The sequence below is a fragment of the Sylvia atricapilla genome, chromosome 14 (assembly GCF_009819655.1).
Source record: "Sylvia atricapilla isolate bSylAtr1 chromosome 14, bSylAtr1.pri, whole genome shotgun sequence".
NCBI classification, from domain to species: Eukaryota; Metazoa; Chordata; class Aves; order Passeriformes; family Sylviidae; genus Sylvia; species Sylvia atricapilla.
The window spans coordinates 13211720-13238110 of record NC_089153.1 but is presented as its reverse complement, the minus strand read 5'-3'; the positions used below and the strand labels follow the sequence as shown (position 1 = coordinate 13238110).

The 26391-nt window shown below is 43.3% G+C and overlaps 1 protein-coding gene across 1 annotated transcript in view; it reads right to left on the bottom strand.

Annotated features, from left to right (window-relative positions):
- GALNT10 (polypeptide N-acetylgalactosaminyltransferase 10) overlaps nt 1–25971 on the bottom strand; it is an 81702-nt gene extending 55731 nt beyond the window's left edge. Inside the window, exon 1 of the mRNA XM_066329216.1 lies at nt 25687–25971. Coding sequence (XP_066185313.1) covers nt 25687–25860 — 174 coding nt within the window. The 5' untranslated portion in view covers nt 25861–25971. The remainder of the gene's footprint in view (nt 1–25686) is intronic.
- Between the last annotated feature and the right edge of the window lie 420 nt (nt 25972–26391).

Here is a 26391-nt window from a genome sequence, read left to right as displayed (position 1 = left end):
GCCAAACATCCTCATGAGCATCCATTGGGCATCACATTAAAATATACCACAATATTTTCTATTTTACTAGATCTATTCTAGCTCAGTAGAACTAAATTCCAAAGAAGCTGAATTATTTAGAGCATTTACTGTCCTTCAGGGTCATTACAAGAGCACAGAAGTTAGCCCTATGATAAAATATAAATTCTCTTCTCTACAGCATAGTCTGACCTCGCTATAATGAAGCTCCATGGGACTGAGAAAAATTGCTGGACATTCTCTGAAATACAGTTTTTGTAGCATCTCATACCAGTACAAAGAAGCACCCAATTTGACTCGAATGTGTTATATCTGGTATTTTTATGAGTCTTGCTTCATATTGAAAGAATACTGCTTAAGCATCGACAAAAAAGGAAAAAAAAATCAATAAAGAAATAAAACGCATGGTTATACATGAGATGCAGCAGAGAATGACAGCTACAAACTCCTCGGATTTGCTTAGGTGTTTGTTCTACCAAGTCTCATTAAACAGGAAAAAAGAATTAAGTTCCCACTGCTGGGACTGTTTCAGAGAGGGCAGGCTATTAGCAGGTCGTGTTAGAGAGTGCCTGACTAATTCATTGTGTGTTCATCTCTCCCGAGTCCTCTGAAAATTTATGGTGTAACACCTCATGGCAAAAACAGCCCTGGCAAAACAGTGCTGGCTGCTCAGCTCACACAGGGAGCTCCACTTCATCTCTTTGGAGGAATTCTGAAGGTGAATCTCTGTTCAGCCTTGTACAGAGCAGCATAAACTATTTTAAAGCCTCCTTTTTAATGGGAACAGGGAATGAGACACAACTCATATCCTAGATTTTGTGTGTTCCCTGGACTCAAGGACAGTTGTTCTGGGATGTTCCTTTTAAGAGCCACATTCACTGGCTTTCAGCACAGACAGGGATAACTCTGCTGAAAGGGGTTATGGTTAATGCTGTTCTGCACCATCTGAACGAGGGAAGAGGAGCCACTGCCCTCTGGAGAATGATGTCCTACAGAAAAGCAACGGGAAGATCATGGGTGTAACACACAGCATTTTAAAGAGGTTTTTGGAGCAGCCTTTGTGACACTGGCGATTTTTTCCCTCCCTGAAGCAGCACAGATGTGCTGAAAATGGAGCACTCCCAGCCTTAAGCATTTCCAACTGTGGTGTGCAGAGAGGAGAGGCTCCCTCTGCTCTGAAGTTCGTCTGCACTCACAGCTAACATCAGTCAGACTTCCTCAATTCTGTGACGTGGTGAACTGCAATCAAACAGAACTGCTTCAACAAAAAACCCCTTCATCTCCTTCAAGCTCGGTGGTTTTTAAACGCTCTGTCAGACTTGCACATCTGTTGAGTGAGGAAGTGACCTTGGAGGAGAGTAAGAAGGATGAAGGAACTGCCAGGAACAAAGAGATGCAATTAGTGATGATGAACTGGTCTTATTACCATAGAAGACTGAAGTTCAAGTCTTGATCTGTGTCATAAGTGAAGAATCAATCTGGTTAATTTTGCCAATAGCCATTCTTCGGAAACCATTTTTCATTACTGCCCAAGAAAGAGCTCTGACCTGAGGAGTGAGAGCATTAACCAGAGCATTTTGGGGCAGCCAATACTGCCTGAGAGCTGTTGCCCTTCAGACCCATCTCCTGACCACAGAAAGCTTTCACAGAGATCCCTTTCGCTTGTGACAATAGCCTGTTTCACACACACTTCATGCAGAGAATCTTAAAAATCCTGCCAATGCTGGAATATTATTAAATAATAATTCAAGACTGAGATAATGGGCAAAGGGGTTCTTTCCTCTCTTCCTGCAAGTGAAAAAATAGTTTTCCATTCAAGAATGATTTTGAAGAAACTATACTACATATACGGATGTAGCAACACTGCCTATCACAAGTTTTTATCAAAAGTGACAAGCTTATGGCATAAATATTACACCACCTTAAAACCTTTCAGCATAAAAAAAACAGCTAAAAAGTCCTGAATGACTTTGCTCAGGAGATGGACATCGTGTGTGCTCCAGCTGACCTTACTAATGATCATTCAAGCTTCAAATCTGCTACTAAAGTCTCCGTTGTAAGCAATTGTTTGCCTCTGTGCAAAAATGTTCATTTCATGCTCTGTAAACACATCTCCTTGTGAAAGACCAGGCTGCCCATAAAGATTGCTTCTGACAGCCTGCTGACCATCTCCTGCAGCAAGTGCCTGGAGCATCTTTTGGAGGCAGAAACATCTGTTCTCCCCTCCCAGGGAAGAGAACATGTTTACAGGTGAGCCATATACAGTGACCTCGACAAAAGGCAGCTGGAGAGTGCTGGCACTTAAGTAAGACAAAGTAACTTGACACTGTAAAATTAAAGACAGCAGCAACCGCTTTTAAGTAGCTGTAATAATTTGTCATAGCATTTAATCAACTAACCTCTTGTGGAAAACATCCCCTCTGCAGTGCTGCTCTGGGGGTAAGGATTCATGGATGAGACAGGCTGTGGTAAGAAAGATGGCTTTTTAAGTACCTGCAACAGGTAGGGTGGTTGTCAGGCTTCAGGGAATAAAAACCACCACACTGGTTACCAAAAGTAGCAGTAACAAGCAGGCAGATTATTCAGCCCAAACCACAGGCAGCCACACCTAATCCTGTGAGCAGTCTCTCCCCATGAGATCATGAAACATGATGCTGTATGGCAAGTGCTTTTTGCCCAAGAACATTAGTCTGAATCTTAAATCCATGACACACAGTGCCAGTTTTGGGTGTCAGCACATGCAAGACCACTGGGAGACAAGCTATATATTTTAAGGTAATATGAATAAAAAAAAGAACTGCCTTCCCAAAGCTAAATGTTACATGTGGAAGTTACCACCTTTGCTAGAAAGGCAAGAGAATCATAAATATGCCAGACATTTCATGATGGAAACAAGTCAACTTTGAATAATTTTATGCTACTAAGAGATGCACGCTGAATGTGGACCCAGATCACTTCATAATCCATATCTAACACATACTAAAAGTCAGCCTTGGTATTTCACAGGAAGTTGCCAACCAGAGTGGCCTTTCAGATGCATCTAAATTCACTTCACCACGCAGACAGAGCAAGGGAACACTTTCACCCCTCCTCAGTGTGTACCTTAGAGAGATGTGCCACTTCTCTCCCAGTACTTCTCCACAGATGACTTCAACCAGACCTTTTTTCCTGTGCCTCATGTTACAGAACACTCTAGAGGCCACACATAGAGTGAACTAGTCCTTTTTATTTCTAAGAACAGCTTTTGAGACTTGAAGTAAGCAAAGAGACTTCAAGATTTAAGCGTCCACATGATGCTCTCAGATTAGAAAATATTTATGTATTTCCATACATTTACCAGTGTGCAAAGAGGCAAGACAAGTTCAGCATCCCAAAAAGCCTAAGCCAGAGCAGTTGGTTATTATGAATTATAAAAGCAAAAAGCTCAGATAAATGTCTGTGTTTCAGTAATCCCATTTAGGACAGCTGCTCAGAAGAGCCCACGTGGGACTGGATTTTCACAAATTACATTAACAAGAGGGAGGACCATAACACTTACTGTAATGACAAGATGTCAATCTTGCCCAAAAGTAAAAAGTAAGATTCTTAGTACATGCAATTTAGTGGAATTAGTTTCCAATTTGCATAACAAAACAAAAAATCAAGGCTGCTCTGTACTTTCAAGTAAAGCTAATCTTCGATTGATAAATCGTGACACTTTTGTCCATGGTCTGAAGTAAATCCTCACCAATTCTTTGAAGAGGTGAGACCAACACTCTTTCTGCTCTACACAGCTGTGCAAAAACAGTTTGCTGAATTACACTGCTCTTCTACACTCATCATCTTGGGAAGCAGAGCTCAATTTAAAGGCTTTTTTCCTGTCTCAAATCCAGCTTCTCTCATCGATCTGGTTGCAGTAAGTCCCCATCCAGGGCTGTACCAGTGCAGTACAGGGGAAAGCACACTGGAAAATGAGGGCAAGAACATCAAATTGCCTCTATTACTGAGACAACCCCTGTCAAAGTCCTCCTTAACAGGCCTTGGTTACTGGATCCCTATTTTTCAGGCAGCAGAGCACATTCAGGCTATTAATTTACTATTCTTCCTGCCACCTCTACCTCTCCAAAAGTCAAATTCACACTTTCATACTTCCTCATACAGGAACATGTATCAATCTCCACCTCCCCCTAACTTTCAGGCTTATCAAACCAGAGGTTAAAAGCCTTTTAAAGCAGAAAGTTGCTTCTGTCAAAAGAGAAGGAAAACCTCAGTGCCAGCCCTAAAGGAATCAATAAATAATTATTAGTAGGTGAGAAATTCCACACATTTTTGTCTGCTTAGTACACCTATTTTAACATCTCCCAACAGTTGAATTTAATTGGTTACTGCAATTTAAGCCACCTTCCCTATATAAAACTTTTAACAGGCACTTGCTTTAGTCTCAAGAAGTGCATCAAGCCTGTGTTAACATTTTAATCTCAGTAACAGCCAAAGAAGAGCCCGATTAAACAACAACTCCACAGTAACACCGTTCTATTTAATCTTCTTTGCAAGCTTCAGAAAGACCATTGCATTTAAAAAAACAAAACAAACCGCAAATCCAAAATAAACAAAGCCAACCCAATGCTCATGTAGTTATAAAAGCCTCCATCACTTAATCCTCTATCCTCTGTAAGAACTCTCCTGACCGTCTGGAACACTTTCTGCAGCAGCTCTCACTGCAGTAAGCTGAACATTTCCTCCAAGAGGGGGAAAGTCTGAAGAAACTATAGTACATGATGAATGACAAGGGAAAATCAAATACTTTAACCTCCAAAATTCCTTTAAATGCTTTTCAAAAAAAGCAGCAATTGTTTTGAATAAGCCAAGATATTCCACTTAGACCACAGAGACGAGAAACCACCTCAAATTCCTTCAAGTTAAATGGAAGCCAACTTTCTGCTAGATTCCATCAAAGGTAGGATAATTTTCTTTTCCTTAAGAAGCAGCAAGCCAAAGTTCATAGCTTCTATGGATTTCAGGGTATTCAGATCAATCTTCTGAGAGCTGCATAAAAATACCATGTGCTTTTGACTGATGTTTCAGAAAATGAACGGTGGCTTTTCTTTCAATCAGAGAAGTGAGAGATTCAGGCTCCATACACAAAGAAAAAGAACCTCTGAGCACAAGTATGTTCAGACAACTGCAGCTGAGGGGCACATACTATCTTTGAGATTTTTTTCAGATAAAATGATGGCAAGAAACCAGAGCAAGCTCAAGAGATAGTGGAAATATCCTGGGTGACTGGAGGAAGAAACTTCTTTGTGGCGCAGGTGAGCAACCACTAAGACAAGATTCAAATTATGAACATCAAACTTCAACGTATAAATTTTCTTAGTAATAGTATGTAAGCCAAAAAATGCCAACTCAACAAATGCTCTGGAGTCCAGCTGCTCTGGTCTTTGAAGTCAGTAGAAGTTCTCCTCCTTGCCAAGGATTTTATACATACATTCTATGATTTTTCCAGAGCCACCACACAACTGGCAAGTATCAACCCAAACCTCAGCCTGAATGTTTCATTTGTTATAGCATGTTGATACAAAGACCCATTTCATGCTCCTGTACAAACAGATTCAGACATGAAAACTTCTCCCCTTTGCCAGGCACCAGAGAGAGCCTTTGTTCAGCTGCACAAGAATTCAGTGTAACCAGTTCATACTTAAAAATCAGCGTGCAGCAGCGAATGTTCACCATCCCAGAGCATGGAGAGATTTGCTGGGGGGATTATATCTAAGCAGTTTTAAACACTAATGTGAAATAGCAAAATCCAAATCATTAGACCTGCATTTGCTGGGCTCGGCTCCCGCCCAGGGCACTGTGCCATGTCCCTCCTTGCAAAGCACGCAGGTCCCTGCTCAGGCACTTACCCATTGATGCTTCCAGCCCTAATCTGCTCTTGGAATTGCTCCCCAGTGCCAGGCAGACTCCAGGGATTCCAGTGAGCACAAGCTGGCTTATATTTAAACCAGACCAAAGCTGGAGCAAGGCTCTTTAGGGGTAACACAGACGGGCAAGGAGATTCCCTTTGGTCACCCTGTGTGGTACAAAGTAGATGCATCATTAACCTTTTATATATATATAAGTACATACCATGTGCTGAAATACCTTTTTACCAAAACAGCTCTCACACACACAGAACAGGAAAAGTTAGTGATAACACTTCAGCAATCCCCACTTTCCTTTAAAACTCTATAAAGATTTTTGGCAAGACTCCCAACAAAATTTCAAGCGATCAGGACCACCACTACTCGGTGAACTGCTAACATATGAACAAGTCCTATCAGATGTAGTGCCTGTTTGGCACATCCCTGCCTGAAGAGGTATTTCTACACCCCAGTTTTCAGCCTGCAGCCTTTAGTCACTCAGCCTGTCCCCTCAGGACACCTCCTTCCTCTCCTGTGTTGACCTGAGAACTCAGAGCTGCATATGGAATCACATGTTAATGAGGTGTCTACAGCAAAGCACAGATATTTTCCCACTCTCTCTCAGGATATGGAAAAATGAATGTGCATGGTTTATGCAGTGATGAATCAAGCTGTCTGAATTTTGCAAGTCAAGGACATCAGATGCAATTCCCATGTCAATATTCATACAGTCCCTCTCCCCCCAAAAAGCCATATGATATGCAAGCAACATTTTGTATCCCATATATACAGTGAAAATGTCCTTCTGGGTGATTCAAAGGATTCAAAGCGATGCAGAAAAGACAAGAAGCACAAAAACATCTTTAGTTAAAACTATTTAGTTTAATCTTGAACAGAGTAAGTGAAATATCACAAAAGTTTCTGTAGCAGAGGGCCATGCCTTGCTCACTGATATACAAAACACAACATTTCCATATGTTTGCAAAAATACTTCAAATTTTTTTTTGCCTTAATGCTGAATAGCTGTACACCTGTTACAAATTCCAGGTCAGCATTTAGTTGTATTTCAAGGTATACCTTTTCAAGTATCCACCTTGCAGTATTAATAATAGAGGGCCAGTAAATAACACCATGTAAGACCATCTGTGGCAATATTTGTTCCAGTCTCCACATGTGCCTTGACTAACATCTGTGCCTGTCTCACAAAAGAATGTTTTCGGCTAGCAAATCCCCCTGAGAAAGGCAGAAAGTAAATTTTCTTGATTTAGACACTGAACGTTTAATTCCTAAAACTTTATTTTCAACATTTCCTTGGAATACAGGGTTTGTAATATTTAGAGCTGCTGGCTTCCAGGAGACATTTGTCAGAGCCCATTTAGAAGCGATAACACCTAAAACATCTGCAGCTGGTTATAATGCATCAGGAAAATAAAGTTGTCTGGCCTTAGCACGGTGCTGGTGTTTAAAGGGAACAAAAAAAATCAAAACCATATGTCTGCTCTTAGTTTAGTCTCAAGCGATCCATATTTCATAAGGTAAGTTACCATTCATTTTTAAACTCCTATGAATTGAATTCTACTAATTGGACTTCTTGGGTTTTTATAAAAATGCTTTAAAAAACAACCCCTTAAAATTCCCCAAATCCAGCTGGTTTTGATTGTACCAGTCAAACACCCATAATCTTTCTGGTAAGAGGAGCAAGCTCCAGAAGTTCTCATAAAAGTGCCATGGCTAAAATACTTCCCTTGGCTTCTTCCCCAGAAATAAGTTTCCTGCAATTGTTTTATTCAGCTTATCACCATTATGGGTGCATGAAATGACATCCCTTCCCAAGTAATTTACATTGTGGGTTTTAAATTTCAACTTCATCTCAAATAAATTGTGGCTTACTGCTTCAAATGAAGTACATGAGAGCAGGGATTTTAAATCAGCCAGGAACGGGGTTTTGACCCATTCCCTCTGAATGGAAGCCATTCAAACAAGGTGACAGGATTTTCCTGCTGCAAAGGTTCTTGAGCTGCTGTTCCCATGGCCCAGACAGGCACTCCTGAATGTAAAGGCTAAAGCCAGCTTAAACAACTTGTGCTACAGGTAGGCAAAAAGGCTCAATTTAAATAACAATTGTTCAGCAGAGTTTTGTGGCCTGCGAGCACAGCTCAACATTCCTAAGGACACTCCACCAGCCAGATCCAGACCAAGAGCACAGGGAGAGTGATGTACTGCAAATGGAAATCCTCTAAACAAACACACAACTTGTGCTCCAGATTGCAAGGAAGTGGTCCAAAAACTATGTAAGCCTTCCCCAAAAACTCCATCTTCTCAATAATTGTGATTTTTGTGGGTCAGAGAGCAGCAACTGTTCACAGAGCAGCGATGCTGCCTTGGCTTTTAAAGACAAGCAGCTCTAAACTTCCTTTTACCTCTGCTGCTCTGGAGAAAACACCTCTCACAAACCAGGCACAGCTGCAAAACACTCTCAAAAACAGAGCAGGCAAGGCTTGTGCTAAAAACCTGACCTCTCTGGGTAAGATGTTTAACAAAGGAATTACCTAGCACAGTGATAGAAGAGGCTGAGCACAACCTATTTTGTGTTCATACCTCCTGGGAAACTTAAGGGAGATAAACAGCCCTGTCAAACTTTGTTATCTTAGGAAAAGAAACATTTTTCTCAGTGCCACAGATTAATGCACTCACTGCCTTCACTGCTTAGACTCTGATCTCAGTGCAAAGTTTGTAAGAGCTGCCTCTCATTCTTCTTTTAGAACACAAAAGACACTTAAAGGTTTGTCTTCTGCTTCCATGCGCTCCATAGGTGCAGTTTCCCAGTAATGCTTTTGCTGACTGATTCCTCAGCAGGCTCTCTCATTTCTTAACAGTAATTGCCCAGCAAATATGGACACAGTCATCCATTCCCACTGCTGAACTTTTAATAAGGAAAGAAAATTGCACAGCTTTTGATACACCAGAAGACTGCAGAGCAAACAGAGAACAATTAACATTTCACTTACTGTAAAAGATGACGTACATGACAACAGTGCTCTCTATAACCACACATTTGTTTTCAGGCCAAGTTCTAACCTGAAATGCTCTTCCAAATTCTAGTCAGAATTGGAACATCAACTTTATCAGCTCTTTCACAGCTGCTCATGGGTCCCAGCAGAAGCAATATAAACTGACAAGGTTCTGATTTAATTTTTTTTTAAAAAAACCTTTTGCAACTTCATAAAGCTGAGCAGCAAAATGCCAAAGCCAACTGCAAGCTCAGGAAGACACCTGTACACTGACTTTATCTTGGAACCAGCAGGCAAGGTTTCCTAACACTGGCTGAGTCAAGGGGACACTGATTATCATCTTCCTGCAGAAGGTAACTACACCAGCCAGGAAAAGGTGACAACTCCACTGAAGCTCCTCCAAACTACCTGCAAAATGTAAGGACATAATCTGTGCAGAACTTGGATTTGCAAAGGAAGCAGAACCAGAGCTCTCTCACAAACATGTATTTTAAGCTAAGAACTCCACTTTACTGCTACAGAAATCCACTTCCCTCCAACACACAGCCTTTTCAGTTTGATACACACAGTATTTCTGTTTGCAGTGTGCCTTTCAAACACTAAAAGCCTAATTAAACCCCAAAACAACAGCACTCGACCCCTGACAGTGCATATATCTGAAGTCAGGTTTGGCTTTGAGGCTCTAACCACTGTTTTGGTGGCAGAGAACCATCTCTTCTCACAGAGCGTGGCAAGGACAGACCCAGGACAGCACAACTTCTCTTTCTTTGCCACTTGTCACCTCCAGATCACCTCAGCAGCACACTGAATACTTGCAGCACCACAGCCGGGTGGACAAACTTGCCACACAGTGCAATTTTTCTGTGTGATTCAAAATCTACCATCTACGATCACCCAGTCTTTTAGAAGCAGACAGAGGTTCTGCAAAACAAAACAAAAGCATTTTAGATGGCTTAGTCCTTATGCAGCACTACCTTATGCTCTGACATACCCAGGGATTTTGGAAGTGCCCTCCTAGGCACATGAAACATTTGTTTCCATCACTGCTAAAGAACCACAACTACACAATCCCCAAAATCCTAAAGAGTGACTCAATAGCAGTGTCAGTTCACAAAAAGGCAAACTGCAGCAAAAACCCCTTAATCGTTTGTTTATTTGAACTTATCTGTAACCCACAAGCAGCACAATATTACTTTGTAACTCTAGCAGGCAGTAGATCAACTTTGAAAGGAATGTACAGCCAGCTTCCAAAAGACTTCTAGAAAATGCCTGGAACATTTTAATAACTTAATTCTGACTTAGAGAAATCTTTAATTAAGCGAGCATTTAGAAAGCATTTTCAGAACAATCTGGAATCCTGTGGAATGTGTTAAGGCCTCCAAGGAAGCCTGTTTTGGCTGAGCTGAGATCAGTCATGACTTAGAAAGGGAAAGCAGCAGTCAGCATCATCCAAACCTCAGCACACAACTTATCTGCAGTGTCAGTATTTGCCTCCAGGATGGCCCCTGCCGCTCTTTTATCACTTCATTTGAGGAGTTTGCCCTGTTTTTTCCACAAAGATGGCATTACCCAAATCACAGTCATACAGGACTTGACTTACAAGAATTAACTGCTGCTTACTTTTGCGCCAGCAAGCCACTGCTAATCCTTGCTCCAGCAAAAAAGCAAGTGAATTAGGTCAAGGGAGCTTAAATGTTGCATAGCACCTTATATCCACAGCTCAGACAGCACTTCCTCACCCACCAGCAAGAGCAGACAACAGTCAGTCAAGTCCAGATGGCCACAGGGTCTTTGTCTGGATACCAATGAACTTTCCTTTACTCTTTAAAGAAGGCTTATGTCTTGAAATGCCTTATCAAGTACTTATTTGGAGGAGATTATACCCTGCTGGGTGCTGTTTTGTAACTTCTTTCAACCCTTTCTGAAGTACAGCCAGTCCCCTTCTAGCAATAGAAATGACAGAAATAGATGGAGCAGCAAACCTACATCAGAGATCCCTTTCTCTTTCTGAAAGCTGCCCAGCCAACCAATGCCCCTGTTTCTGGATGGTGCCTTACACTGTCAGATACCGAAACACTTCAGTGTTTACAGTTTGTTATACACACAAAAATGTTTGTGTGTTATACATACACAAAACAGACATTTCCTTTCAAGCTGCAAACCAGGAGAGAAACCAGAGCTATTCTGACACATGAAAGTCAGAGAGAGGACACACAATCACCTCGGAGCGCTGCTTTAGGGCAACCACCTTCTGCATCAGCTGCACACTGACCTGCTGAGCCAGAACGCAGTTCCCACCTTGGGGCTGGTGGGAGCCTTAGGAGCAAACATTCAACCCCACAGACATGAAACATCTTGCTGAAAAACCTAAGGCCACTCAGGCAATTCTATTAACACAGATTAAGAGTTCTGCCAAGCACTGTGTCAGATTCACCAGATGCCAGCTTCTAGCACACAGCCCATCAGCTTTCCTAGGGTTAGTGCCAAGGGTTTGCCCATTGCAGCCCACTCTGTCTGCTGGGTTTGGGATTAGGATACTGCCTGCGGAGCAGATGAGGAAATGGATGTTTCTAAATCCCTCTGGAGAGCTGTTCTGCAGGATGCTTGCTAAAGAGCCTGTTTGATGCCTCCACTGTTGTGGCTGCAGATCACAGAAATCTCTTACACACTCGCCATGGATCACCCAAGCCATTCCACAGACCAGTAAAGAGGAAATTTTCATAGCAAACTGAAGACAAGACTACTGTGAACCACAAAGGACACTTAAAACTCCAGGAGCTTCAAGAAACTTGATATCTTTGCAACTGCTCTCTCCCCCTCCTTGCCTTATCAAGTATTTCTTAATCTTAAGATCTTTTGGAGGAGGTTCACTGTTAAACAAAGAGTTCGGCCTCATTAGGTACTAAGCAGAATTGCTAAAGTCAACATTAAATGCATAAACCCAGACATGCAATTAAAACCTTGGATTACATTTCATTAAATTTTAAGAGCACACTATAACCAATCAAGTTTTCAGGGTCTTGTCTGCCAACCAGTCTCCTCTTCTAAGGAGCCGCCGAGAGGTTTCAGAGGCTTTAGAAGCTTTGCACTCTATGATTTCAAACAAGATCCAGGTGCATGATCTGATCTCATTATTTAAATCCTGACCCTTCTTGCTGACTGCACACAGCACAGAACCAGAGCAGGCTGCACACACGCTGAATGGTGATGTGAAGAGAGCACACGCTGCTCTTGTTTAGGAAGCCAGAACAGAATCCTAACTGCATAATCCAGCAGCACTGAGCACAAGCCCAAACTCATTTGTGTTAAGCTGGCAAAGTTCCTAAGCAGAATGGAAGGAGATTTACTTTGGTATTCTCTTCCACCTCCTGAGCAGAGATCACTGCAGATGATCAAGTCCACAGCAACATCACAACACTTCACCAAGAGCCACAGCTCTCTCTCAACATCCTGCAGCAGAAGACAAAAAACCCCAGACAGACACAACACGAATCCATTACACATGGATCCAACTTCCACGAGCTTGGAAACATTTTGCTGAAGGCACACTGTCACTGTGAAGCTGTGATTCCCAAATGAGGTAAGCTGGTGCTCCTCTTAAATGTTTAGATCCTTCACAGTTGTCCAAAAACAAAAAGATTAACTACAATCAAGGTTTCAAAGCCAGCTCCTTTCACAGCTCTGACAAACTAAGGAAGAGGAAACTGGATCCGTAAGCCTCATGCCTGAGCCAGCAGATTCAAGTATGAAGCAATTACAGAACTGAGAGACATCACATACCAGGCTGAAAACACCAAGATCTTTAAACACTGGATTCAGTCACCAGTGCAAACCCAGATGTCCCTTTCAGAAATCCATGCAGTACTGGTGACACAATATGAAATCTAATTATTGCATTGCTGAGAAGCTCCTTTTTTGGTACAAATACTAGCAAGCAACCCAATTTTTAAGATATTTTCTATAGAGCAACTTTAGGGAAGGAAAATAAATATATACTTTCAGTTTGGGTTACTTTATGGGAAGCAGTCTGCCTTTAGGTGTTTTACTTTCTCCTTGCAGACTTCTGGCTAGGCCTCCTGTGTGCTACAGAAATACAAATCAAATCTCATGAAGCTTTCACTTTTCCCTAAAGGACCCAAATAATTTATTTCTGTTTTTCCAATTATCTCAAGAGTTATTCAAAAGCAAGAACTTTACAGGGTAGGAAAAACCAGACCTAAAATAGCTTTAAAAACACTTAAATATGAGGGAAAACTGCAAAAAAAGGTCAGGTAAATCACAAGTGTAGTGAGCTCAAGACAGTTATTTTATAACTTGCATTTCACTGAATATTACTTGGCTTCTTGCATTATTTCTTTGAATATTAATAGCCAAATATCTACTTTGCAGCAGCAGTTTAATTTTGATACCAGCTGGGTAACTCTATGTAGCAGTCTAATCTATCCTTTTCCTAGTTTTCAGGGATTCTCTAACCTCCTCTGACTTTCCCTAACACAAGTTGTATTGAGCTGCTCTGACAAAAACATTTCAGAGGGGAAAACAAGCAGCTTTCATAAACAAATACCAGCAAAGTTCAAGTACAGCCTTCAATTGTCATAAAGCAAAGAGGACATTTTCATTTTGTTCCCATTTATGTTGAATAGCAAAAAATTTGGAGCACTCCAACATAAGTGACAAGATATGAAAAACAGGGAGAGGCAGCAGAATATTTTTACAGCACTTGACTGATGACTAACCTATGATGTCAAGGGCTAAATATACAAGAAACTTGAAAATCACAAGGCTGTGCATCTTGCAGCTCAACTTCCAGCTCTGTGTGTTCCCACAGTGGGGTCTGTGGGCACTTTCAGGATGACATTAAAACAACAAGGTGTGACAGGCTTTTCACCTGATTCCTCCAGGTTTTGGTACACGGCTTACGTACAGTGGTGCCTCAATACTGCCAATGAATCACTTGAACCTGTTTGCACACTCTGGTGCCTGCAAAGAACACAGATATTTGTTATTCTGCATGGTCAAAGCAGAGAGGCAGTGTCAACTGAGAGCTGTAGCTACTGCACTGCAGTGCTTGAGTAAAAGCTGTCAGTGATCTGTGTGAAGGGCAGCAGGGCTCCATCCTCCTCCTCATCCCTCCACCCCAGAACCTTGAACACAAATACCCAGAGTCCCACATGGCTCCTGCAGAAGTTGAGAGCTCTGCAACCTTCACAAGGTGGTCGATGCCAAGGATGGCTCTGGGGGCAGAAAGAGGTGACAAAATGCCACCCTGAGCCCAAACAAGAGCACACACCTCATGGGCTTGACTGGCAAGAATTCCGGACCCAGGATGTCAGGTCTGTTTTCTGAGGATCATTCACTGCTCAGCCCTTAAATCATCCACAAAAAGGGCTGGGTACCAAAGTCTCTCACTTCCTGAGGTTCTCCCTCAGCACACAAATACCTGCATTGTGCAACACCTGCATAATACCAACAGCGATCGATTCAAAGGGAAAACAGTTTTCTACATGAAGAAGAAATTAAGGGGAACACGCAGAGAAAGGCAGCAGTCATCCTCCCAGTTAAACCTCAATTATTTGGAGGACAGCATGTCAGCTATGTACAGATATCCCTAAAAATAACCATTTTCCATTCCTAGCCCAAACCTGACCCATAAACCGCTACATTTCTCACGTTCTGTCCATTCAGCTTTTTCTCCACACAGCCATATTTCTTCCACTTCATCCTGCAGCACTGGTCCCACTAATCACTGACATATGCTCCAGCACAGAGTATTTCCTCTGGCATGCTCGAAAAAGAAGCACTGTCACCAGAGCAATATAAGTGCTGGCAAATATGGTCTGTCAGGTTTTGTTTTCAAGGACTGTAAAAATAGACTTCACTGCATTAGGCTTGAAAACTCATACCCTCTAGAAATAATTTCTAAAACAAGTTTTCACATGACTTGTTATTGTTTTCAAGTATCCAGAGAGAAAATCTGTTCTTTTCTATTTAATTTCACATTTTCAGGTTAAGCCAATATTTGAGTTCTTCTACACAACTGACAATTCCCAGCTAATTTATCAGCAATGCCAGTGCTCTCTGCTCACGTATTCATGACAATTCACAGCTTCTCAGATGCATTTCTACCAGGAGCAGCCTCTTACTATAAAAATATCAGCACTTGAAAAGCCAGGAACCATCAGCTGTTTCCACAGCTTAGGCCTTTCACCCAGAATGACCAGTGTTAGTTTGTGCTGATAACAGCTTTGGCCAAGGTGCATGGAAAAGGATGTTGGCACAGATTGAGGTTCGAGACACTTTCCTCTTAGCTTGCAATTGCTTTACCAAGGACTCTTTTTTCTGTAATCAGAAGGCCTAAGTTCCTATTTGCAGAAAATATGGCAGTACAATGAATGAAAGCTTGTTATCTTTTATACAGAGATTCTCTGCAGCAGTCAAAACCAAGGACAACACAAGTAGGACCTTCACACATTGCAGGTAAGACTTTTTGCCATGTCCCACATCCTCATTAGCAGAGCACACAATTCACATCTGAAGACCAGAAACAATCTGGGGCACAATGGGTCAAGAATCACATTTCCAAAAAATCAGCTGCAACAGCACCAGTGACAACCTGGATAGTTCTCTGGTATCCACACACATAACCAGATACAATTCTTCCAGGTTCTACAGCAAAATCCCAGGTCTTCCAATACTTTGCAGATATTTTTGCAGTTCACTTCCATGCCCTCCATACCAAGCAAGCAAAATAATCTTGAGAAATCTCACTCCAAACACTTTAACTGTACCAATATAATTTCTCCACTGCTGAGAATAAGACCTGTGAGCAGATGCTGGTTTTCTGAAGGGAGAATTTTTTTCCCTAGGCTAAATTAGTACCTTGAATCAGTTTCCAAAACAGACACACACACAAAAATTAGGCAGCATGCAGTAGCAAGATATCCATAGGAGTTTCAAGTATTTCTGACACAGTAAGCCACAGCCTGAGAATCAAAGGGAAGTGGCAGCCACGATTGTATTTGGTGGATCAGCAAAACCAACATGCACAGGAGTGGAAGAAAAGAGTTATTCCTTCTTACTTATCACATAAAACACTGGCAACAGCCACATGGGAGATAAATGAGAAGACAGAAGATAATCACAGGGTTCACTTCTTTTTGAGATCCTGAATAAGCCTGTTACACAGTGGCTAACATGGACTGACAGGCTAAATTTAAGTGACCTTCTGTAATGTTATAGAAAATTACTTACTTGCCCAATGAAAGCCTTTTACAACATCATTTTGTCTGTATTTATCTAGTTTTTGGGGTTCTGATTTCCTTCAGTGATGGAATATATTTTGCTTGTATTTATCTGAGCTGAAATTACAGTCTCTAAAGAGAGCCACTTCCAAGGAAGCAGAGTTAAGATTAAAGTCAGTCTGAGCAGAAGTGAAGGAGCTGCTTACTCTTTTAAAAATATTATAAAACCCCCCAGAAAACAAACCAAAAAAATCTTATGGGATGCCAGTCCTGGTTGTGGTTATTTTTATACCATAGCCTAGATCAAAGTCAGTAAGACTCTTATTTTTCAAAGGAACATCATACTCTAAGACATCTTTGAAAAACTTTAGTCTAAGTGTTAAGAACACTCAAACTCTGTTTCACCTGTTTTATTTATTAAGAAACAGCTCATGCTTAGTAGTCCCTGTGAACATTTCTCCTTTGGACTTCATCTGAAGGTTGGAAAACGTTAGGGAACCTCAAGAAAAAAAAAAAAAAAAAACAAAAACCGAACAAACCCAGTTCTTGGCCATCATGGAGAAAAATTGTTTTCTTGCTAGTGCGATCAACCAGGTAAAAGTAACCTCCCAAATGAATCTGAACACAAGTAAAGGCAACAGACAGAAAAACAAGCCTATGTGATCTTCCACTGAGGCACAAACAAGACTGGCTACTAGGGGCTTTTAAATATTAGATCTTCTGAATAATCATAAGCAGAGAACAAAATGACTCTCCTTTGAAAAGTCACCTCAGCTTGCACACATAGCTGCAAGCAAAGGATTTCAGGCTTTAGGGATCAAGCAGAGCAGAACTTTTCATAGCAACTTAAGCTTGTAAAAAAACCCCAGTTGTTCAGGAGGGCTGAAGTAAGTGAGGCAGCTCTGTGTGGAGGAGGGACAGCTGACAGTGTGTACAGACAAGATCTGGTAAAGTCCCAAAACATCACAAGACCTTGACTAACAAAGACAAAACGCCAATCTAATCAGATTTTTAAAAAGGGAGAGTATTCAAACAAGAACATCTCATGCATCCAGAAAATTAAAATTCTTGCAGGAGACAGACTGATTTACTATTATTCTGCGAATCTTTTATTTTTATGACCAAATAGCTCTACAGCAGGAAGACAGGCTTCATTTACAGGCATCCAAGTTTAAGACACGCGTTCTTTTTGTCTGAAATTTAACCCCTTTGCTGGTCATTATTTCAGGTAACAGCTGCATTTTCTGTGTCTTAAAAGAAAATATTCTGATGTGCCTTTTGGAAGTCTTACTTCAGCAGTCACCTTGTGATCTGCAACCACAAAGAACAGGACAAGTTCTCTCTTTGAGAGCTACATCAGGGAAAGGTGTCAGGTCACTGCGAGATCAGCTACACAAGGCACACACATGAGAAACACACATTATACGCAGGAGAAACACACATTATACACAGGAGAAACACACATTATACACAGGAGAAACACACATTAGTGGCGAGGGGAGATGCTTTGATCAGGAATTAAGTTACCTCTGGGCAGAAGCAATTCTCAGCCTAACAGGGAAGGATTCGCTGTTTTGAAAGTCAGTTTTTAGAAGCTGCTTTCTGCTGTGCGCCCTAATTGCAAAGGAAAAAACTGTTAAAGCTGAAAAATTAATCAGAAGTTAAGACTGGAAGACACAGTCATTATTTGGTGATATTAAGAGTGAGCTTCTCCACCAAGCTGGGCAGCACAACACAGTCAAGCCTTCCTGGACTCCATCCTCCTTCCCTTCCTTTGCTTTCTATTTCTGGCCAAGGAAAGAATCAAAATATCCACATGAGTTACACGAGCTTGCTTAAAACAGGGTTTCCATTTTAAACTCTTAAGTTCTCTGAATGTACTCGTGAGGGACATGATTTGCAGTAGCTGGCAGCCTGTGTTTCCAGAAAATGACAGGTGGACTAAATAAAACCTTTTTATTCTTGTGAGCTACAAAAAAATGTGCCATTAATGGTCATCAGCTTTAGAAATACAACTTAGCAAAGTGGGAAGGCATGAAGCAGCATCAGAGGAAACTCTGTGAGTGGGGTAGGAGAGACTTTGGGTGTAATAAAATCAACAACGTTGCCACTGAAGCAAGTTTCTCCCTTGGATATTGGTTGCACCAGAGCGCCGCTGATGCTCCGCTCCAAGTGTGGTTTAAAAGCCTTAATTATAGATCTGTGCTCCAGGGAGCTCTCTTATAACCCAGAGCTAAGATTAGAGAAAATGGAAGAACTGCAGAAGGGCAGAGAAGAGAGGTAATTATTTAGAAAGAAAAAGCAAACTTAAGGACCAAAAAATGGTAGACCTCCCTTCTTTGAAGCTGCAAGTTAAAGCTTTATCAAGTTTATACAAGGAACAATAAGGAGAAATGTCACACAACCCATTTCTTGTACTTTAGGGGGTGCAGAGCTGCCAGCAGACCTCAGACACAGTAGAAGTTACTCTTCTACCCCGGCATTTGAAAAGGAGGGCTGCCTGGCAACTCTTTGTGCTGGTATTGATTTACTGATCTGTAGCTTTCTCCAATCGTTTGCCAGACCCTGTAAATCTAACAAAAGAGGCAGAGCTTGACAAGTCAGCCATAATTTGATATCCACTACTACTTATATTCTTAACAAAGCTGTGTAGATAAACACTCCATTCCTTGTTGCCTATCCATCACCCATGCAGGATAACACAAATGCAGGAAATACCACCACGGGTGTTGGTTACACTGATAGAAAAGATATCATTGCTGCTGAGAGGACAGCCTTATGTGGACCTCTTACTGGTTTCCTGAGTTGTAAGAAGTCATGACCTGAAGGGAAAACCACAAGCAGACTCTTCAAGAGATAACAGAGAATATGAAAGTTTTTCCACCATCACCACCACCAAGACAAAAGGCAGTCTGAAAGCAGAACATGATTTTTTAAAATTAGAAAGTGGGGGCTATTATTGCTGGATTTGGAAATTAAGCATCACACTATTACACTCTAAAAAGTGACTCAGGCACCAGAATTTGTTCAGGAGTCTGTGAAACATGATAAACAGATTCACACTATCCCTGAACTGCTAAAAATCCCCACCAACAGCTTTTGGTTCTGCAAACACTGGGGCTTGAAGGCAAGATAGAATGTCATTTATACAACTCTCTAGAAGCAGAGGAATCCCAGGCCAAGCTGTACCTAGAAGGAAAATGCAAGTGGTCAAACTGCACGAGGACTGACCAAAATACTTCTGTCAAGAAATCAGGTTAAGAAAGTGCAAATGTCAGGCAGAAAGGCTATTCCTGGTTTGACTTCAGAATAGGAACAGAGAGCAAATTAAATTAACAGAAAGTAACTATTCCCAATCTAGCTCAGTCTGATTGAAGCAACATTTAAATAGTATTTAAATGAATGACTATTAAAATAATCATTGCTGTCTGCTTGCCATCACAGCAGACAGTTTTTAATCCATTCAGCCTTTCCAGTTTTCTAGACAACATGATCCAGAAAAAATATCTACACACATAGTCAGGTCACTTGACCTGAGGGGACCTATTACTAATAAAAACATTTCCTGTGCACAAAGTCACTGCAGCCACCTGTCTCCCTGAATGTACACAGAATAGTGCATTATTCACACTGAACAGAGGCACTGTTAACTCAGGTTACTGCACAGAGTTAACAGGATGGAAGCATGAAGCAGGATGGACACTAAAGAGAGTGTCCTCTGATGGCAAATACCACAGCAGCTTTTACATTTACATTTTACATTTACAGCCTGCTGAAGTACCAGCGAACTCAACACACTGTACTCCAGTTGAGGTGCACTCCTAAAAAATAAAAACCCAGGACTGACAGCTCCACTAAAACCCACCTGAGAACAAGCTCGCAGGTTGAAATGGCTGCTTTCATGGGGAATCAAAACAAATTCCTGCAGCACAACTTTTCTTCTGCTGATATTTCCAGCACACAGCAGAATCCCTCCTACCAAGTCCGAATGCACCCCAGCAGCTGCCTGCCTTCACCTGGCACAGAGAAAGGCTGCAAACAAACAGGAGCAGCATGCAGATTTGTTTTAACACCTGGATACAATTTCCTCAGAGTTAGGCAGGGTCTGTTCCTACACAATGTAAGCAAGGTTACAGCTGGCTCCAGGAGGAAGCAAATACAGAGTGACAGGAAGGTAAACTGCAGTTCTTTTTCTAGTCACACCTGTACCTGTATTCAAACAGGGAGTGGAAGGTGGCACTATATAACAAAGTCTGGCTGATAACATTTTCCTGCCATAATTTCACTGACCCTCCTCACTGGTAATAAGTAACTTCCTGTTAGTTTTTCAGTCCTTTAAAGTCCAATACCTGGCAGTTATCTGCCAGGAAATTTATAACTGCGGTTGCTCTCATATCAGTTGTTTCTTGCAACTTGATTCATATTCTTTCAGGAAAAACACACAGCTCTGGATATCACCACATGATTATGGTTTTCACCAGTGACCTACAGCATAGTTCAGATGCCAGGAGCCAAAAAGTCTTGCAGTAGAAATCTTCCTTCCACGAAGGTCACAACTGCAGCAATTAACTGCATATGGAGCATGTTTGAACAATGAAACAGAAACATTTTTCCAATAACAGAAGGACTTGCTTGATGATGAAGAACAGAAAATATAATAAACCTTTTATTTTCACACAGCATAGGAGACCTACAATACAGCCCATTTTTTCATTCAGTGCTGCCATTACAGTGAAGATCACCAGTTTCTCTACAAACATTTTCCCTGTTTATATAAACGTTTATAAAATATTTTCAAATTTTGCTCTGTGCTTCACAGCTGTGAGATGGTCTAGACATTTTACCTTCAGCTCCATTTGCCAATCACCAGCGCAGGACACGCTTACCTAGCTCAGGAAACCCTGCTCATTTCACAAGTGCACTGAAGGGATAAACTTCAGAGCAGCCCACATTCAATCAGTCACTCTTAAATTAAAACAGGCTTGTTCAGCTGCAGCGCTTGCACTCCAGTCCTTGGATGCCAATTGTTTTACACTATACTTACAAAAATAAGCTTTTCAAAGTTTCCCTTTCCAGCGGCTGGCGAGTGCCTGGCAAACACAGCTGCCAACACAGCAGTGTCCTGGAGGAGCCAGGCCCCAGACAGGAGCAGCAGCAAGGTCTAGGACATGAGCAGCCTACCTGCCAGAGGAACCTGCCTGTGAAGTCCAGCAAGCCAGCTGTCCTATCTCCATCTGCCTGGCAGAAAGCAAAGGTTTTCCTCTAACTTTTCCCAAGCTGTTCTCCACCCTCCCCAGCCCTGGCAGCACTGAGCATGCTGTACAACAAATCCCCTATTCCTAATTAGCTTTTACCTTGCTCAAAACCTCACACTGCCCCAGGTCAGGGCAGCAAAGCCCATCCCCTAACCACAGCAGAGGAGGACACCAGCAGCAGCCTGGAAGGCAGAGCGGCATCACTCCCCACCCACATCATCACCAGGGCTGCATTTTCAGCCGCACTGCCTGGAAACTTTAGGCTCAATGGCACTAAAGCCGAAGTTTATCGCCCCAAACTTTTCAAGAGCAGCATCCTCCCAAGTCATTTTTCCATCCCAAATCTGCAGGTGGTTTCTCTTTGCCAAGGAAGCAGCAGGAGGGTGTACCCCCCATCACTCCAGCCGGCCGGCAGCAGAGGGCACCACACAATCACCGATGTGATTTATACACTTCCATCATGCTCCCGAGTTAATTTATAGAGCACAAATTACTGCTACAACAAGCTACAGGGCGACTCCATAAAGCATTCATCATATCAGATAAAAACGCACTGCCACGAAAGGCAGCTAATTTGCTACAGTGCTTTTAAGCCAGCAATTCAAAGAAAAACCTTGAAGCTTAGTATCTCTGCGAGCTCAAATGCCACATTCCCAGAACAGCAGGTTTCATACAGAGTGCAGAGCTCCAGCCTGAACACACAAGTGCAGAGCAGCAGCTCTGCAGAGCATTGGAAGCCACATAAATACTTGCATTAGCCCAAGCATAAACCACCAGCCCACAGCCTAACTCATGCAGGGTTTACACGCTGCAAAGCTCCATCCACATCAATTAAACATTTCGGCTGAGGATGCTCAGGCAGCCTCTGAGGCAGACAGCAGAGATCCAAGAGACAAAAGGAATAGCTGCATTCCTTTCGCTTCTTCCTACCCCCACACCCACAGATCGTATGTTTTTACTTATTGAATAGTTGTTAAAAAAAGAAAAAGATGAATCCACAGAAAAGTCAATCTGCATTCCGTGAGCACACCGCGACAGGCGTAGTGGGGAGCAAACAGTACAGTCATGAAGTCAAAGCAGCTTCTGAGCTGTCAGCAGAAACACTCCAGTACCACGACGCCACCATCCCCATTTACAGCCAGACCTGTTACACACCCCAGGAAAAACAGGACTTCCCAGATCATCTCCTCTGCAAAACCACCGTGCAGAGTGACAGAGGCCGCTTCTGAGCACACAGCAGTTAAGTGAGGACTAACTCAAAGCCTCAGCTTTTCTAAGGAGAGCTGCAGCACGACCTTGAGGCCAAGACCTTGATGACTTCTCTCCATTTCTCCTCTGTGGAGCGAGCAGCACCCACAGAGCTGCAAAAGAACAAACCCAAAGGCAAAAGGAAAGAGCAGAAATCTCACCCTCCTTATTAAAGCAAGACGCTATTTTCAGCCACCATAATGTTTCCCCTGAACATGTAAATACAGAAGCAATTAGCTGCCTTGGCACTTCCGCAGAAACCATTTAGAATGATTTTTCCTAGAATATATTTACATCGTTTCTGATTGCTTAATTTTCTGACACATTTGTTTCAGGCACTAGAAAGATTAAATAAAGCCAAATCAGCTATAGTGATGTATATTGCCGTGTTATTAAAGGTAACATGCAGCACAGACTGAGGTGGTTTCAAACTTCAAAATTTTAGCATCGCCACAAGGTTCTAGGAATTGTTCTATAGCTTTAATTCAGCTGTTTCTTAAAACCTTTTCCCCCCTCCTGCCATTAGTCTGAGGGATAAAACTACTGACTGAAACAGCAGACACCATTTAAAGAGAAAGAATGAGCCTGGACAGAGATTTCATTGAAAAGCTCAGTTCTGAAGTACATAGGAAATGTCCTCAATTCAAAGATTAGCCTGCACAAAAAGGCAAATTAAAGCCAGAAACAGAAGAAAATCTTTTCTGACTGCTCTGAATATATTTTTTCATTATATTCTCTCCTATCATCTGGAGGTTTTGTATTAAGAAGTCAGCTCCAGAAACAAGCAGACAAACAGCATATTCATTTACAAGCTGGAAGTTGATTATTAAGTACAAAACCCATGAATGCTTGTCGGGACCAAGGAAGAGAGGCTGAAACCATTGTGAGGATGCCCAAAAAACTCTCTGCAGTCAGCTGGCAGATACCTCTACGACAACAGTAAAACAAACCCACACAACTAAACAGAAAAACAACATCACATCTGAGTTGTTTTTATTCTGCTTCATCTGAAATTATTTTTACCAAGACAGCCTGTTGTCCTTTAGGCTATGTTTTCCCTTGCTCAATGTAACTGGAGCTATCATTGCAGAGCCAAATCATTCAAAAAATAAGCATATGACACAAATATATCTTCACTCACAGACCCCTTGCAGCCCATAACTCCACGTTAATTAGACTGGAAGATGAAGCCTTCAGCCCAAAACTCAGCAACTCTGATTTACAGAAGTGCAGAGAGGTTTCACTGCGAATTTTCCTGCGAGCTGCACAGGCGTTTCCTGCCCAGCTCCACACACCACCAAAACAAAAGCAGATCTCAAATCACTGACAGCTGCCATACTTTACAGAGACATAAAGAAAAATGGAGCAGGCATTGTGTAGAACACGGGCAGCTGAGGATACCTAAACACCAAGAACACTGCAAGGACACAGAAATCAGCTGAGACATACTGCCTGCCTTACACCTACCCAAAGTCTAGAGTACAAGGACAATATTTGAAGACCAAACCCATAAAAACCAACTTGTCACTTTGAAGCCTCTTACAAATAATTACCAACTTTCTCCTCATTACCCCTGGAGGACACATGATTTTACAAATGTCTTCATTTTGCCCTAACACCATGCCACATGAAGCTATGGAGCAGGGCTTGATTTTTACCAGTCATGCAAAATAGATTCCTTGCATCCCACAGAAACACAAGCATAAGGCAGTAACATCAGGAACTCCAGGCATGTAATGATCACGTCAAAAGGACTTCTGTGCAGATATGAGGATCTGCTGCAAATTTATGTTTTATGACAGGCAACAGCTGATCCTTTTCCCCAACAGCATGGGACACAAGCACGGTTTTATCCAGACTTACATTAAAAAGCTTGAATTTGAAAAAGCGTTTCTTGGGGGAAAGAAGAGCTCAGTCCCAGTTTGAGTACAGCTCTTTGAGAGCCTTCTCTCCCCCAGAGCAGAAATTGTCACAGCAGGTTTCTCCACCTTTACAGTGCAGCTACAGCAGGAAGTCTCCAAGGAGGGAAAGATTTAGACAACTAAGAGTTTTAAGTGGTTTTGAACAAGCAGTGCCTTTTAGAGCGGCAGCTGAACTGATAGTTACACAATGACATTTCAAGCTTTCAAGTCCCAATCATTCTTAATGGCACAAAGCTAAACCCAGAAGGGGACAAAGCAATTACACAGCCAAAAGTAAGTGCAGCTAAACTGTGCTTCCAAACGCCTAATTTGGGTGATCCAGCCTTCCTGACTCACACGCTACACAGACAGGTTTGGCTGTTAAATTTACTACTACACCAGCGGGACAAGAAAGGAATGCAGCCATGTGTTGCAACATCCTCAGGCCACAGATCCGGCGGGCATCTTCTGCCTCTTAGGGAGAGTTCGCCGCTTCTCTTTTCCCAAAGGAGCATCACTGCACTGACATAATCCTCCAGCTCCACCAGGTACTGTCCGCTAGCCCTCGCCCTAAGCCCTGCGGGGACGCAGAGAAAGTAACAGGTGATGTTCGCGTCCCACACCTTTCCAAGGCAGGTAAAGAGAAATGGCTCGGAGGCACACCCTTGGCAAACGGAATTGCTATTCCTTTCTGTGCACGGATGGGATGAGCTCCCCTTCCTCGCTCCTCGGCGCAAGAAGCAAAGAGCTCGCTTTATTCCCTTACCACGCTCAGCCAAAAAAAAAAAAAAAAAAAAAAACAAAAAAGGCAAGGAGACCCTCCTGTCCCCGCACTCGTGAATTGCCAAGAAAGTACTGGCGTTCCCCTCCAAGACGAGCACAGGATACATAAAACAGCTCCTTCCCGGGGACCACAGGAGCCCGCCCCGGCTTCTCTCCTTTGCCCCCTCCTCTGCTGGGGGCGGCTGCCGCTGCTCGCCCCGCTCCTGCCCCTCCGTGACGGGGAAGGGTCGCGCCCAGCCCCGCACACGCCCCGTGCGACAGCGGCTCCCACGGGAGCCCCCCGACCCTCACCCAGCGGCCCCCCGGTACACCCGGGGCCGCTCAGCCCCCCCGGCCCCGCCACTCACCGGCGCCTCGCCGGCCGCTGCCCCCGCGGAGGCCGCCCCGTCCCCGCCGGCCGCGCCGCCGCCCTCCAGCTGCCGCTCGCGGTACAGGGACCAGAGCCCCACGTTGGGCAAGAAGACCAGGGCGGCCAGCGCCAGCCCCACCGCCTGCAGCAGCCGCTTCTGCTTCCGCCGCATCGGAGCGGCTGCCGGGAGCGGGCCGAGCGGCGGGATGGGGATGAGGAGCCGGCGGTGAGGAGGCAGCGCGCTCCGGCCGCCCCCGCCGCGCTCCCGGAGCGCAACTTTCGCCCGCGCTCGGCGGCGGCGCCGGGCGGCAACTCCGGCACTTCCGCTCCGCTCGCGCGGGGGTGGGCGTGGCCTCGGAGACCCCGCCCACCGCCCGAGGAGGCCCCGCCCCCTCCCCGCTAATGACCCTCCGCTAATGACCCTCCGCTAATGGCTCCCCGCTAATGACTCTCTAGGAAGGGCGCTCCGAGGTTGCCGCGGCACGGCGGGGTGTCTGCGCGGGAGCCGCCGGAGCGGGATTCGAACCGGCCGTCGGTGGGAGGGGGGAGTCAGGGTGGTTAATTGGCTTAAAGCCCCTTAATTGGGAGGGACCTCTATGATTGGAGCGGGGATTGGGGCTGGGAGAAGCAGATCAGGCTCAAGGTTAAGGGCTGCGGATGGTCCCAAAGGGTCGAGGTGGTCCCAAGGGGCTGGAGTTCGCCC